The sequence below is a fragment of the Megalopta genalis genome, chromosome 1 (assembly GCF_051020955.1).
Source record: "Megalopta genalis isolate 19385.01 chromosome 1, iyMegGena1_principal, whole genome shotgun sequence".
Lineage (NCBI taxonomy): Eukaryota > Metazoa > Arthropoda > Insecta > Hymenoptera > Halictidae > Megalopta > Megalopta genalis.
In genome coordinates, this window is record NC_135013.1 from 14848987 (window position 1) to 14865457 (window position 16471).

Sequence of the window (16471 nt, forward strand, 5' to 3'; positions counted from 1 at the left end):
TCGTCGAAAATTTATGTTCACGAAAAGAACGTAAACACGTTCGTTTTGATTGTGTTCAGTTCTGTAAATCTTTGTCGATACCGATAGCAATATCGATACAGATACGAACCGCAAAAAAACAATATCCTAATTCTCTTCTATTCTGAAACACATATTGTACTACCTAAACACTTGGCGTCCTCTAACCTCGCATACAAGAGTATGCACATGTTTACAATCTCGAATGTCATGAAATGATACACAAAGCTAACACGGATGCGACAATGTGATGCGTATAACGTTTCTTAGGTTAGCCGATTATCTATCTTGGTTTATGTGTACCAAGTAAATTCACAAATATTCCATAATTACGACGTCATTGATGTAAAGAGAGAGAACATGTACGCTGCGAACTCGATAGATTATTACGATATACTTGGCTGTACGAAAGAATCTACCACCGAAGACATAAAACGTGCATATCATGCATTAGCTTTAAAATTGCATCCCGACAAAAATCTATTGGAACCTGACAGAATAAATTTTCAACGTATCTCGGAAGCTTGGAATGTATTGCGCGATCCAAAATCGAGAAGAGAATACGATGCTGTACGAAAGCAAATTGAGCTAGATTCTGAAAATACTCCAGTATACGCAAGAATATTGGTTAATAAACTGGAAACGATTGATAATGAGCAAGACACGTTTGTCTATCGATGTAGATGCGGTGGCCTCTACACAGTTCAAAAGGAGTACATACAGGAAAAGAATCAGTTTGTACACGTTCCATGTTCAGAATGTACATTTGTTATTGTCGTTGAAACATGATTTTTCTGTGAAAAATCCAAGTATTTGATACCGCTTAGAGTTGTCGAAACGATTAAAAAAAACGACAAATAACAAAATTTAAAATGCAGCAACATTTTCTATTTCTTATAAAAAATGATACAACAGATAACACATCATTACAAATATAAACTATTGAGCAATATACAAATAAAACACGATTCTTTGAATATCCTAGGTTCAATAATAAAAATTGCATTTACACGAACCATATTTTCGATTACAGACAGTACATGCACATTCGATTTATTTATCTGTTGATAAAATAACATTTTTGTAAAATATATGCAACTTCTATAATGGTAAATCTTGTATGAAAAATTTTATGAATAGTCCTATGGTACCTCAAAGAATTTTAGTATTTGTACTTGTTATTCTTGTATAACCGATTATATAATTTACTCAATTATTCGTGTGTATTGCACAGGAAGTCTGCAATTCTTATTATTGTCCATAGAAAAATCAGACTCGTTGCTAATGTCCAAATTAATATACTTTATTTAAATATTAACGCTTTGATAATCCAATTAAATTACTATCACGGAATAATTCTGGTTGTTCGATGGACTGCCAAATGAATTTCTAATGCTTTATGTGCAGAAAATAATTGAATGTCTGAAAAATATTTGCGACGAACAGAACACTCCTACATATTGTACTACAACCTTTCAATTATCTTTACATAACGTGGAAACAATATCTACATGTATAGAGATACAAAATTAATAAACAATATTCATTATAATTCTTGGATAACTACTTATACTATCAAATAATAACAAAAATTAGTAATCATATCTCGAGCAAATAGAACTTAAAATTTCAAGGTATTCGAAAATTTGTAAATATTTTCATATGGTTATTTACAATCAACAATAACTTAACCATAAGAAAAACACTACAATTTTGATACATGTAGATACGTATCGATTGATAAAGAAACGATCGTGGTACAATTTGTACATTTTACAAAGTCGAATAACATTGGATCTTGTTCTCTATATAAAATTATTTCGCAAATTCGTTGCTAGTAATACGTTTGATATTTCAATCAACGAATAAAATAAAAAAAAATATTACAAGTTCTAATGCAAGATAACACTGATACAAATGAAATATTAGAAATCGCAATGATTCTCATAAAAAGAGTCTTCAAATCGAAAAAATTAGATGCATTTTGTTTATGGACACTTTGAACGATAAAGACTGATTACGTGATGTTTGTGAAACAAAATATGTAGGTTGACTGGAAAGCAGCACACGATTCATTAAAAAATTACTCAAAGTGACATTTGTCTTGTCGAATAAATCATATATAATTCTCACAGTAATCAATGTAACTGAAAAATATCTACCAACTTGGTCATTTTATTTCACTGTTATTATTATGTTTATCCGAATTCATAATTTTATTCGAATCTTTTGCTTTTTCTGTGTTTTTTGTTTTATCTTTCATTGGAACCTTCCATTTCGTTTTGAAAATTTGAGATTCTTTAAGCAATATTTCCTTGATCTATAAGCTTGGCAAATACGGTAAGAAATCTTTCTTTCTGTAGTTTAAAAATACTTTCCTAAACGCCCGTACAAATCGTTATGTAATCGTAGTGTTTAACGTGGGCTGATTTCATTTAAATTACTAGCGATTTCCTTTAGATTTCATAACAGCAATAATACAATAGTACACTGATAAGCTCCTCGTTCTTCATAATTTGTTAAGTCTTTGAAATTTCATATTTGTACACCATGATTAATACACTCCATAATTAATATAATTAATGCCATCGGTTTGAACGGTCTACCACTTCGGAGATCATTTACAGCAACTATAGATCATGCCTGACTTTTTCTGATCTCCCTTCAGGTTATCGACATACATTCTTATCACAATCACGCCACGTAATACATGAATCATTGTACAAGAGATTGTTTGCGCTACCTAATCAGAGTATGTACAGAAGTCATAGAGGAGGGCAGTTTCATCTCCAAAAAAGTGCACTATTTTACCTCTACATCAAAGTCGAGTACAAGAAGTTTGGTCTCCTCTGTGCCATTACGGCTACCCACTGCACACACCAGTTTTGTATCACTTGCACGTATTCTCCACACAACACCACCACTTCCACCGCTTTCCAGTGCTACCAAATTTCTTATAAAATCGCCTGAAAAGATCAAATCAATTTTAAAGAGTATTCGTAAAAATGATAACAAATGTTTATTAAATTTTCCAACAAAGCACGAACGAACCAGTTTTAACGTCCCATAATTTGACCGTGCCATCGTCGGACGAAGTAATCACAAAGTGACTGTTAAATTGGAGACAAGTGACTGCAGATTGATGTTTGTTTGGACCAGAAAGTGTTTGAAGACAATGGCCACTAACAATATCCCAAACTTTCACTGTTGAATCCGCATTTCCAGACACCAAAATATTATTACGTAATTCCATTCCTGATGTGAGCGATTGATGTCCCATTAAAGTATGCCTACATGCACCAGTTTCAACTTCCCATACTCTTATGCTTGTATCCAAAGAACCGCTAACAACGTGTACACCATCAAACTGACACAAAAGAAACAGATCATATAGAATGTGGAACAAATAGATCGATCAAAATTGATCTCAAAATCTTTTCTTTGAAAACCCTGATAAAATGTTACAATATGAATTATTAAACGTATCGTTACACGTATAATATTACTTACTTGGAGGGAATAAACACGATTAGTATGTCCTTGTAGAGTATGAAGGCACTCCTCACGTTCCGGATTCCAAACTTTAACCACATAATCGTAAGCTCCGCTGACTACCAACTTTCCATCATATTGCACACATCTAACAGCTGCCAAATGTCCCACGAGCACGTGTAAACATTCACCGGTATCTACTTGCCACACCCTTAACGTAGCATCCCTACTGCCGCTAACCACTTTATTACCATGCAAATGCATACATCTCACTGTAGACGTGTGACCGTATAAAGTATGAATACATTGGCCAGTTTCAGCGTTCCATACTTTTAATGTACGATCTGTACTACCGCTAATGACAGTAGTACCAGCCATTTGAGAGGACCATACACCACCGGTGTGACCTACTAATGTTCTCAGACACTACAAGGAAGTACATACAGTGTAATAACGACAAGCAAGAAGTAACCAAAATTGCATGACATAAAAAGGCATCAATCAGTTTACCTTGCCTGTGACAGCAGACCACACTTTAAGAGTATTGTCATCCGAACCACTCACTATGCGATTACCAGAGAATTGGAGACACGTAATCACATGATCGTCGTGACCTTTTAAAACTTTGGGTGTACGAATTGGTTTCGTTCTCCAATTCATTTTAATATTGTGCTGTCTCATATAAGCTTGCTTCCATGGTGACGATGTATTACCAGAATTTCGACTATTCTTTCGTTTCATAGGAGGTAAATCTCTTAGATTTTCTATTCCAGCCGCTCTGCATTTTTCTTTCCACAACAAATTATCGTCAGCAAGAAATCGCCAATTACGACACGTCTGCGCTGCACGCAGAAGATCTCTTGGCTCTAGGAAAGCTAATACCGATAAGGCCAACTCTTTTGGCAGTAATGATATGAAATCCCTCTGGAACTGAGGTTCTATCACTTGCATCATATGCCGCACTTGCGTAGGTTCGCACCTTTCAATTAATTCATCTATAGCTAACATTCTTTCTGCGTTTGACCACCTCTGCAATTAATATCGATATTATGAAGTTTCATCTTATGTTAAAAACGAGATACCTATTCAACTCTTTAACTATGTCTTCTCATACCTGGAATTGAAGAAGCCAGTCACTCATTTCGGGTGGTGGATTATCTTTTGTTGGAATAACACACCTCATATGTTTACTCTTGTCGTCTAATTTTTTAATGATCCTAAAAATAGTAAACATGTGCACAATAATTTATTGAAAAAAGAACATCTTACTTTATCATTTCTATGGTACTTACATCGAATGTGATTTATCTTCTGGACTAAGTTTTTTACAAGGTAAACTTGATTCTGTTTCGCTTCTACGTTTTCTTTGAGGTTGAACAACATCCAGTGGTACACAGGTATGTAAAATAGGACTCTGTACCCTTTGTGCAAGAGACTGTGTTTGCGATGCAGACAACGAGCAGTTAGTACTGTCAATGTCAGGTTCGCATTCCGTGTCACAGAATATCCCATTGTCACTGATCTAATATCGTTATACATGGATATTAATTTGACAGTGTTAATCCACAATTGCCTTGATGTTTTAACACAGACAGCTGAAAAATAGAACTCACTTCACTATCTTTCTCACTGGTATCGTCTTCTTCCTCCTCGCCGTCTTCACCGTAATCTTCAGACTCTCCATCTTGTAGTAAAACAGAATGCATAGGTTTTAAGGAACTAGGCCCTGGCACACCTTCGGTACCCTCTGCAGGACTTGGACTAATACCACCTGATTTACTGTCAGTTATTTTATTAGACGACGAAGAAGGGACAGACATTACTGGCTTATGTCTGATATATTATATTACCTAGACGCATGAAACAATAATTTTTTTCTTAAATTTAAGGAAAAATTTAATTCTTCTTAGTTTTTGTACACTGTAAGCGACAGAAAAATGTAGAAAAGAAGAAGGATATTGCTATCCATTCAACAAAATTGTTTTAGAAAATTAGGCTATGCTTACAAAATTAAAGGCTATGAAGGCATTAATCGTAAAAATTTCAGAATCGTTCATTCATAGAACTACTACAAAGGAGTAGAATTAAAATTATATGAACTGAAAAAAAGAGTACAAAAGGGCTGAAATCATTATTTCAAGTACATACGTAACGCTCTAGAATATGGATCTGTTTGGACTTAAAATTGAAGATATTACTAAAAACATGTTGACATTAACTACATCCAAAGAATGAAAAATAATCCTTTCAACTGCATACGAATCCTAACCTTAGACGAATCTTAGAACTAAATTGGACTTGGAACATAGCCTAGAATAATAAAAGAACGAACCGGTCAGCCACACCCCTATATTTATGCAAGATTATTGTAAATACCAAAAGAACAAAATAAAAAGGTTAAAGATGAATAGGCAAATCATACTTAGGTTAAATGTTTCTCTTCGGTGGCACCCTTATTGTAAAACTATTGTACGACGGTAATCCAAGTTTCTTAGTTTCGACTAATATTTCTATCATATGGTTGCGGCATGCATTTTTTTGTATTTATCAAAATTTCGCCAGATTCTAGTGCGATAAAATGAACTTTTCGATCGAAGATTTAGGCCAACTCGACTGGTGAAATAAAAATAAGAAACAGGTACAAACACGGAGAAAGATCCATCGGTAGCTCTAAGTAGCCCCGAGGTTTTTATCTCTTCGGACTTGGTGCTTCGTAGACAGGTAGCTGTTGCACATGCGTTCACATTCGTAAGCCGCATATCCACTATTTATCTTCTAGTTATTCTTCGATATACATATTCCGAATTATGTATATATGTATAATATTTTTATACATTTATTAATTTGATAAATGAGTAAATTATACGAGTTTTTAACGAATAAATATTTTATTGATTTCACAATTGAAAGTTGTGGATTGGGATGAATAATCAATTTTTAAAATCGGTAATAAATCTTTTGAAATTATGAGTTTTCATAATATAACGTACATACTACTGTTCTACTCTTTGCATACCTCCAGATCGCAGCTTGATCAGTTAGCGAGGGTCGATATAGAAATTTTTTTTGCTCTAATTGGTTGATGATTCACTGCTGAAACAGGATCCATTGCTGATTGGATGCATAGTAAAATGGTGGGGATGTCGCGCCAGCTTACGGAGTAAGAGAAGCGTTCAGGAGTAGATCCTACTAGTGTACATAAAAGTTCAATGTTTATTCGCCTTAATTCGATGCATGTCACACATATGTATGTACATACTACTGTACATACGTGAGTTTACATATATGTATGTCATTAAATTTGTATTATACATTATGATCGTATTATACATGAAAATTAACTTTTCATTATTACATATTACATATGTTGCTTATGTATATGTTTTTTTAATTTCATATACATATAGGTATGTGATATTCGTAGTAATGCACCATACAATATTATGTATGTATATACATACGTACACAGGAACGTATTCTGAACATTTCGCAGATTCAGTGATCATTTGGGGTGATACGCACGTACTTTGTAAATGGAACTTTATTTAATGCGAAACAAGGAAGGACGCTGCATCACAGATGCAGATTCAAAACTCTTCGGAGCTGTTTAGTGACGAATATGATATGTCAAGCGGTGACGTTGGACAACTGAATTTTGAAGGTTATCAAACGATAGATAAATTGAAATCCACGCATAAAAAGAAATCAATCGAAACAACATATCAATCGATGTGGTAGATCGCCGTCTCGAACGCCACCTTCTCCTTATTTTATCGAGACGTTGCGACGTATCGTGACGATTGTATTCTGAGTTAGGTTAGGTTAGGTATAATTTTTACAATGGCTCTAGGCACGATATTGCAGGTGAACTGTCAAAACTCGTTACTTTCTTTTTTGTATTTAACCACGAACTGAGCTAATAACTACAATCATCGTTGATTCTTTTTTTTCTTCATATTTTATAGAAAGCTATAGATCTAGTTACCAAAGCGACGGAAGAAGATCGCAACAAAAATTATGAAGAAGCGCTTAGGTTGTACGAACATGCAGTCGAATATTTTCTACACTCTATTAAATGTAGTAGTATTGTTTCATTATTTTGGTGTCAGTTTTCGTTTAAAATAATATTAATCTAAGATTTTATGAATCTTTCTAGATGAAGCTCAAGGAGACAGAGCAAAAGAAAGTATTAGAGCAAAATGTACACAATATTTGGAAAGAGCTGAGAAGTTAAAGGCTTATCTAAAGAAAAGTAAGAAGAAACCTGTGAAAGCAGGTGAGGATAATTCTAAAACCGAGGACAAAAAGAGTGATAGTGGAGACAGCGATACAGATAGTGATCCAGAAAAGAAAAAGCTTCAAAGTAAATTAGAGGGAGCAATAATTATTGAAAAACCGGATGTGAAGTGGAGTGATGTTGCTGGACTGGATGGAGCTAAAGAAGCCTTGAAAGAGGCTGTTATTTTGCCAATACGTTTCCCTCACCTCTTCACAGGAAAACGTATCCCTTGGAAGGGTATCTTGCTGTTTGGGGTAACTTTTTATGCAAAAAAATGGTTAACAATTTCACATATATATTTTTTATATAATTTTGAGATATTTCCAGCCACCAGGTACTGGTAAATCATATTTGGCAAAAGCAGTAGCTACAGAAGCGAATAATTCAACATTTTTCTCTGTATCATCGTCCGATTTGGTAAGCAAGTGGCTCGGCGAGTCTGAGAAGCTTGTAAAAAATTTGTTCGAATTAGCTCGACAGCACAAACCTAGCATTATATTTATTGATGAGGTTGATTCGCTTTGTTCGTCACGTTCCGATAATGAATCAGAATCTGCAAGGAGAATAAAAACTGAATTTTTAGTTCAAATGCAAGGTAACAAGAAATTCAATTTCTAATTTAGGAATTTGTGTGTAATTTTTTCAATGTGTAAGCAGAAATGATTTGTCAGGGGTTGGCTCCGACAATGATGGCATACTGGTACTGGGAGCTACCAATATACCATGGGTACTGGATTCAGCAATTAGAAGAAGATTTGAGAAGAGAATTTATATTCCCCTACCCGATGAACAGGCTAGGGTTATAATGTTTAAGATTCATCTAGGAAGTACTTCTCATCACTTGACGGAAGAAGACTTTAAGAAGTTGGCAGCAGTAACTGATGGATATTCAGGAGCCGACATAAGTATTATTGTTCGAGAAGCGCTAATGGAACCTGTTAGACAAGTCCAAATGGCGACACATTTTAAACGTGTAAGAGGACCATCGCCGAAAGATCCTACGGTTATAGTAGACGATTTACTTACACCTTGTTCACCTGGGGATCCAGCTGCTATTGAGATGAGTTGGATGGAAGTTGAAGGAGATAAATTGTACGAGCCACCTGTAACTATGGTAAGTATGAACACAAATTGCGTTTGCATTAAGAATTTTTGTAACATTCATTGTAATGCACAAACTTTCAAACTTAGAAAGATATGTTGAAATCATCGATGACTACTCGACCTACTGTGAATGAAGAGGATATGACCAAACTAGAGAAATTCAAGCAAGACTTTGGTCAAGAAGGTTGATACTTGGACTTTTATAAAAATGTAAATGAATGTACACTTCCAAAAATATGTTTCAGTTACACGCGCTTGCCTTACATCTTATTTTATTACTGCTACTATTACTACACAGTATTTATATAAAATCACGTGAACTCAACAAGTACTTGTGTATCAGTTTCTCTCTATTCTCAGTTTCTTGTTTTCTTTTAATATCGAATACGCAATAATAATATCATTGTGAGAGCTTAATGCTTGTTCATGAATACTACTTGTCAATGTATAAATATCACCGAATGAACTATATATTTTAAAATGAAGAACTGTTAGATTTCAATCAGTAAATACAGACGATATTGTTTTCTATATATTAATTAGTAGAATATGCGATGAGGAAATTGAAATATGCGTGTTTTCACATAATCTTGTAATCAATGCTATGATTGTACCTAACAAATTAACTGTATCATATGTAGACTTAACACATTTCAAAATGATATTTACAATAATAGTTCAGAAATTTCTTTGTATATTTTATCGTTTTAAATCCTGCTTAGACTTTCTCGCCTAGACGAGTTGTCTATAACATTCTACGTTGCATTCGTTGAAGACAACAATTATAAATAATCAGTTTAAATAATATAAACTGAATTATGTGAGCGCGATAATATGTGGTACGTGATATATATATATATATATGTATATGTATATATATATATATATATATGCAAATTTACATATATATGTATGTGTTTGCAATGAAACAGGACACTGTATCCATGTAAAATGTTTTTATTGTTAACTAAATAAATAACAAGATGTACACTATGACAGATCGGTGGTCTCCAGTAACGCTTGAAAACGAGTTAGAATTAGGTGGAAAATATTGTATAAAAATAATAAGATATCTTAATCTATTTAAGGAGGACAATGTCTTAAAAATTCAGAATCCATATAAACAACAGTTACTGTGATATCATCACGAAATATCCGTACTACTGGACTAGACAATGTCAATAAGCGTGATAATTTTCCGTGATCTATACCATAGTCTGTTCCACCAAGTGCATGTCTTAGTAGGTGTGTTGCTGCATTGCTATCGAGAGGTTTCTTTTTTAATCCTTCTTTACGTTGCAATAACATTTTATTTATATCAGACAGCTTCATGTTTTTGCAGGGTAACCGTAGTGAACTCAATGTTACTTTCCCGCTCATATGTTCGCCGACTAAGCGCACACCTTCCAAAGGTGATATTAAATCCCAAAGACCATCACTTGCTATTATAAGAAACTTATCTCTGGGTGTTAGTCTATGATATTTAACTTCTGGTTTGACCGTCAAGTACGGTGGAGTATGATAATTTGGTGGTATCATGGCTTCGCCTATATGTGACACTACTTTCTGTAAAATTTGTTTATTCCATTTGTATTGGAAATCACCTAGAGAACGAAGAGGCGCTAATTGACCAAGAAGTCGTTCCATTTTAATTATAGTCGACTTTTCGTTCGGTGGATGTTCAGATAAAATTCTTTCAACTTCTGCGCGATTATCGGTATTGTGTTCTACATTCATTAACTTTGCAGACCAGCCGTCGTCTTCTACGGTTTAATCACACAATAAACATTTAATTTTCTTTAGTAGAAGTGTTAACTTTGATTAAAAGCAACTCATACCGGAAAGTGTCCCAAGTACTGCTCGGCAGTCACCTACTCCAGCAACGTGCAAATGAGGACCATCTATGTGTGCAACAACAGCTACAGCACCACTCATTGCGATCTCAAAAAATTCTTCCGAATCTTTTTTACCTAAGTTTAACAACGCCTCATACGATAAATCGTTATCTAATCTCATAAATGCATTTTCCAAAGCTGTTTCCATTTGAAATTCTGATGTACATTCCGTTTCTATGAGATCTTTCACAAAATTTAAGAAACTTTTTTGATACAGATCTTTATTTCTAGAACTAAACTCAGCTTTATCATTAAATGTTTGTAAAAGTTCTAACTTATTATTCGAATTGACTGTGTTTAAGTATTGTTTAAGTAATTTTCTAGGTAACAAACAAGCAGATATATAATGAAAAAGTCTTTGGGATGTCACTTGTGCACATGCACTACCTCCATGACCATCGAACACACCCAACAAAATTCCTAGAATATATATATATATATATATATATATGTAGTTGTGACATATACATTAGATAAAAAATGTCTATTGGAATATTTAATACAGTTTTTATACCTTTAGTGAGTAAACATTGTGCTTCTGATCGGGCATCTTCCATAGGATTATTAGATGCTAATTGATTAGAGTCATAATATTTTATAGAACTTTGCCCATTAAATTCCTTGGTATACTCATTTGTTTGTAGAACAGTAGTGACCTATAAGAAATTACAAATACATCTATCTAGATTGTAAATATTGTGAAATTATTAATATTTTAGTACCTCTTGTGGTGTAAGATGTGGCAATGCCATGTATAATCTTCGAGCACATTTATTGCCATTTCTCTCTTTCTGTCTAATACATGCATTAGTAACAGTTCTAATTAAATTGTTACTAAAGTTGTGCAAAACCATCCTTATCTGCGTTTTTGCAAACTATTATGCTAAAACGCTCTTATATTCTGGTTCTTATAGTGCATTTTGATTTCTTTGCAGGTTATATTAAGCGCTTGTTATTTTGAAAACAAATCTTTCTATAGATAGGTAATCGTTAATAATTTAATAGATTAGTACGTACCTATTTATTATTATGAATTTGAATAATATGTTTACAATTATTATAAATTCAATTGCAATTTTTAGTAATTATGTTGACATATTGACATCTTGCATAAAATTAACTGTATGTAATTATACACTTAGATCCAAATGTAATGATGAATATCAGTGCTCGCTCTACAAATTATATATAAATAAATACATCAAAGAATATAAAACGATAATTGAATATATACATCTGTACGCTGATAGTATGTACTATAACATACATCTACAAAATGCATTGAAATTATAGAACAATTCACGCTCTTTCTAAGGTTACTTTAAATCGCTTGAACTGTAGTACAATACTAACATATTAGATATGTACATAATTCCGAGAATATGACTTACTTATTACTTCTAAATTCTAATATATAAATGAGATACATATTATAAATAACATTCATAAGTCATTCCTTCTTTTTAAATAATTTTATACTTATATAAAAATACGTGTAACAATTTTCAATTTTTTAGAGTAAGTAGACATATATACATATGTATTTTAAATAATCTTATGGTAATATTTATTATTTAAACAGGAAATGTATACAATACATCATACATATTTCTCTTGTATACATACATATGTACGTACAACACATGTGTCATGAAAAAAGTTATGTAAAATTCTTTTGCTTGTGCACCAATAGGAAATTGTAATGTATGTATACATCATACGTACAATGTACATGTGTATGTATGTATAACGAACATAATAATAATAATAATAGTTGTAATAGTAATAATAACAATGATCAATTAAATTAAAAATTGTATTACGAATGAAATAATTTATTTTAAGTATGAATTTAAAATTGGAGTTGTGAGGTACTGAAATGAATTGGACAAATTATGCATGCAATCTGAATCTGACTGTGATGGTCGGTATATAAATTTTCTTTGCTCTGATTGGTTGACGAGACAGAATCCGCTATGGATTGGAAGCACAGTAAAATGGTGGGGATGTGCGCGCCAGCTTAGGGAGTAAGAAAAGTGTGCAAGAGTAGATCTCATTACTGTACCTAATATCCTTTAGATTGGCAAACCTGCTTTCAAAGAGACAATCGCAGTATACACACGCCGATTTGAATTTCAAAACTTGTTTGCCGTCAACGGTTAATGGTGATTGTTTGGATGTGAATTTGTGAAGCTTGCAATAATGCTTAACAAAAAACACTTGGCGAAAGTATTTTCGCCGAATAACGCCATAAAGGGCACGAAAAAGCCATTGACGATAAAAGGAACGAAACCGAGCACAAGTGGAAGCACAACATTGAACATACAAGCCCAATCTGGATCGCAAACGAGTATTAAGGTAATTGTAAGAGTCCGACCGCAAAATGAGCGTGAACAGCAAGCCAATTGTAGAAACATAGTTAAAGTTTTTGACGATAAAATGTTAATCTTTGACCCGAAAGAAGAGGAGAATCCATTTTTTTATCATGGTATTGCTCAGAAGGGCAGAGACTTCCTTAGGAAGCAAAATAAAGAACTACAGTTCATTTTTGATAAAATCTTCAATATGGATTCAACTAATAGCGACGTATTCGAAGGAAGTACTAAAGATTTAATTGCTAGTCTATTGGATGGATATAATTGTTCTGTATTTGCTTACGGAGCCACAGGTGCTGGTAAAACTCACACAATGCTCGGTAGCAATGAAGATCCTGGTATCACCTATAGAACAGTGGCAGAATTATTTTCTCAAATAGAAAAACGAGGTGAACATCGCGAATTTAATTTAGGTGTAACATATTTAGAGGTGTATAATGAGAATGTACAAGATCTTTTACATAACTCTGGACCTTTACATTTAAGAGACGATGGCAGATATGGCATTATAGTTGCTGGTCTCAAGATAATTAGTATTCACAGTGCTGAAGAATTATTATCTCTTTTAGCAAAAGGTAATAAAAATCGTACTCAACATCCTACCGATGCGAATAAAGAAAGCAGCAGAAGCCATGCTGTGTTTCAAGTTTACATTAATATTACCAACAAACTAGATGGTCAAGTAAGGCAAGTCAAATTATCTATGATAGATTTGGCTGGATCTGAAAGAGCTTCTGCTACAGGATGCAAAGGGGCAAGGCTTAAAGAAGGTGCAAACATTAATAAATCTCTACTAGCTCTTGGAAATTGTATCAACAATTTGGCTGATGGTGCTAAACATATAACTTACAGGGACTCTAAACTGACACGATTATTGAAAGATTCATTAGGTGGAAATTGTCAGACAGTTATGATAGCTAACATTGCACCCTCCAGTTTCAGTTATGAAGATACCTATAATACTTTACGGTATGCAGACAGGGCAAAGAAAATAAAAACGCACATAAAAAAGAATATTATATCTTGCGAAATGCATGTAACAGCGTACATAAAAATGGTAGAAGAACACAAGAAAGAAATAAGTTGTTTAAAGCAGAAGCTACTAGCCTTTGAAAGTGGTTCAGTGGATCCGTTGTCAACGTCTAAAGAAGCAAAAGTAGATACAGAAATGGAAAATAAATTGATCCAGTTACTTCAGAAAAAGAAAGTCCTAAATGAGAAGATCTTGTCCTTAGAAAGTGCTGATAAAATATTATGTTGTAGAATTCAATATAAAAAAGCAGCTGACGAGAGGTTGCATAATCTTACAGCAACTATCGATACCACCAGTTCCGAAGAACATAACGCTAGCGGTAAATTACGGGTGAATAAGTCTTTGCAATACTTTGAACGACAAAGAAATTCTTTGAAAGTACAAATAGAGACAACATGGAAGGAATTATGCTCTTGCGAAACAGAGTTGCAAACTTTAGAAACTGAAATCAAGTCACAGAAACTTGAAAAGTTCGGGAATATACTTGCTTTAAGAACTTGTGAAATAGAAAAGGCTAGATTGCAACAGCAATACGAGCATGTACGAAAGATCAGCAATCTCCAACAATGTGAGATGCAATCTAATAATTCGATAACTAAAATGCTGAGTACAACATTGCAAAATTATTACAATGCGATGAGTAATAACGGGGCAATGACAGATGCGATGCAGGACGAATTTAAACGAGTAATTAAGTCGTTGGAAGGTGTAAAAAACATCAAATGGTCGGACTCAGAAACGGTCGATCATGAAGAACAGTTTTACAACATGACTTGTCTCCTTAGTACATCGGATTTGGTAGATCCTCTCAAGAGTAAAGCACCGACGTATACGACATATTCTTTGGATGATCAAAATCTAGATAAATGCTCCAAAGATACCTTAAATACAACTTTTCAAGCATCCAGTCCCAATGCAGATGATGTCTTTGATACCCCCCATAATGCAACTATTACTTTGTTAGATAATACAAATACGATTTTCAACGAAAATACAATAAAAACAAATGCAAATACTGAAGAAGAACATAATAGAAGTAATTGCATTCGGGAAAAGGTGGGAAAAAGGGTTTTAGATGACAAAAATCTTGGAGATAACAAAACACCAATAAAGCAACAAAAGAAAATATCCCCGAAGTGCAAAAATACGCCAGATACAATAGCATTTAAAGGTAAAGAAAATAAACGCGAACAAAAATCGCACACTGTAATGAGCGCAAGAAGTATTGCTGCATTGAATAAATTGAAAGCAGAAAAACTTAAGAAAGATAGTTTGGATGTGAATGCAAATGCAGCAGCCTTCAAAGTAATGAGAGGAAAGGAAAGGCGTGGGTTAATGACAACACATCCATACCAGAAACCAAATGGAAAGCAAAAGTAAGTATGAAAACTCTGACAGGCCACAAACAGATCTAGTTGGGTGGAAATTTCAGAACAGTTGTTTGTAACATTCAACAGTTAGTTGAATAGAAACAAACTGTAATAAGAATGAAGTTTTATGAAAATGTACAACTTTAAACTAATGCGCATTATAAATAATTGGCAAGGACAAAAAATCTCAGAGACCTTGCAATAGCAAATAGTACCCCTCGTTAGCTTTCATAGAAAAGTTTTATCTCTGATAACTGAAAATTCTATATTATTACAGAACCACTCCAGCTTCATCTTCAGCTCAAGTACGATGGTTGTAGGTAATTGATACCATACCGCGAAATGTATATGATTATTTATATTTGTGCCAGTAAATAACCTACGCAGAGAACTGGCTAAACAGTTTATATTTGTATCACGGTATAAGTCCAAAAGTTATTAGTATAGTATTGCCTTGTATTTTTATAATAACGCTTAAGCAACGTTATTTGAAGAAATGTAGTTGTATTTTGTAATATGTCTATTTTTATGATAAAAGAGACTTCATAATTCACGCTGTGCGTCCAGTGGACAGTATTTTAATAAATGATTTGAAAGACTGAGTATGAAGTGAATAAATATAATAAATGAATTTCTCAATTTAAATTCATATTAAATGGTATAGCCTTCCTTAGAGATTGTATGTTATATAGTATAATAAAGAACAATTTTGTAATAAGATCTGTTACCGATTAACATATTTATCTAAGAAGAAAGCTATGTTCATTTATAGTGTTATGTGACAATTCATTCATTCTAACATGTAGTAATAAATGTAATAAACACATTCATGAATTAAATTTATAGTGTTTATGATAAGTGAGAATTTTTGAACTTTTATCCGTTTAAATTAATAATGTCAACAT

General features: G+C 33.4%; 4 protein-coding genes across 11 annotated transcripts; 2 read left to right on the plus strand and 2 right to left on the minus strand.

The window, feature by feature from the left end:
• Positions 1 to 884: 884 nt before the first annotated feature.
• ago (F-box and WD-40 domain protein 7) lies at positions 885 to 6284 on the minus strand. Of its 6 annotated transcripts, XM_033473025.2 has the most exons (9): positions 5933 to 6264; positions 5659 to 5820; positions 5124 to 5360; positions 4803 to 5032; positions 4625 to 4727; positions 4021 to 4539; positions 3529 to 3936; positions 3070 to 3385; positions 885 to 2984 (listed from the first exon to the last, which is right to left on the minus strand). In XM_033473025.2, exons 3-9 carry the CDS (start codon positions 5328 to 5330, stop codon positions 2821 to 2823), a joined length of 1947 nt encoding a protein of 648 aa, XP_033328916.1. In that variant the 5' UTR covers positions 5331 to 5360; positions 5659 to 5820; positions 5933 to 6264; the 3' UTR covers positions 885 to 2820. The 6 variants fall into 6 exon arrangements, with proteins under 6 accessions (XP_033328916.1, XP_033328897.1, XP_033328924.1 ...); XM_033473006.2 differs by lacking the exon at positions 5659 to 5820 and having other exon boundaries at positions 5124 to 5289; positions 6157 to 6284; XM_033473033.2 differs by lacking the exon at positions 5659 to 5820 and having other exon boundaries at positions 6157 to 6268.
• A 700-nt stretch (positions 6285 to 6984) lies between these two features.
• Vps4 (vacuolar protein sorting 4) lies at positions 6985 to 9588 on the plus strand. The gene is made up of 6 exons (XM_033473068.2): positions 6985 to 7374; positions 7476 to 7587; positions 7667 to 8043; positions 8117 to 8384; positions 8461 to 8903; positions 8981 to 9588. The coding sequence occupies exons 1-6, from the start codon at positions 7351 to 7353 to the stop codon at positions 9080 to 9082; spliced, it is 1326 nt and encodes a 441-aa protein (XP_033328959.1). The 5' UTR covers positions 6985 to 7350; the 3' UTR covers positions 9083 to 9588.
• Positions 9589 to 9834: 246 nt separating this feature from the next.
• Positions 9835 to 12169, minus strand: Pdp (pyruvate dehydrogenase [acetyl-transferring]-phosphatase 1-like protein, mitochondrial). 3 transcript variants are annotated; one of them, XM_076521984.1, is made up of 6 exons: positions 12056 to 12169; positions 11806 to 11963; positions 11511 to 11736; positions 11303 to 11444; positions 10732 to 11208; positions 9835 to 10656 (listed from the first exon to the last, which is right to left on the minus strand). In XM_076521984.1, the coding sequence occupies exons 3-6, from the start codon at positions 11640 to 11642 to the stop codon at positions 9977 to 9979; spliced, it is 1431 nt and encodes a 476-aa protein (XP_076378099.1). In that variant the 5' UTR covers positions 11643 to 11736; positions 11806 to 11963; positions 12056 to 12169; the 3' UTR covers positions 9835 to 9976. The 3 variants fall into 3 exon arrangements, with proteins under 3 accessions (XP_076378099.1, XP_076378098.1, XP_033328947.1); XM_076521983.1 differs by having other exon boundaries at positions 11511 to 11963; XM_033473056.2 differs by having other exon boundaries at positions 11511 to 12114.
• A 692-nt stretch (positions 12170 to 12861) lies between these two features.
• Positions 12862 to 16424, plus strand: LOC117223058 (Kinesin-like protein at 67A). The gene is made up of 2 exons (XM_033475172.2): positions 12862 to 15572; positions 15844 to 16424. Exons 1-2 carry the CDS (start codon positions 12991 to 12993, stop codon positions 15884 to 15886), a joined length of 2625 nt encoding a protein of 874 aa, XP_033331063.2. The 5' UTR covers positions 12862 to 12990; the 3' UTR covers positions 15887 to 16424.
• The last annotated feature ends 47 nt before the right edge of the window (positions 16425 to 16471 follow it).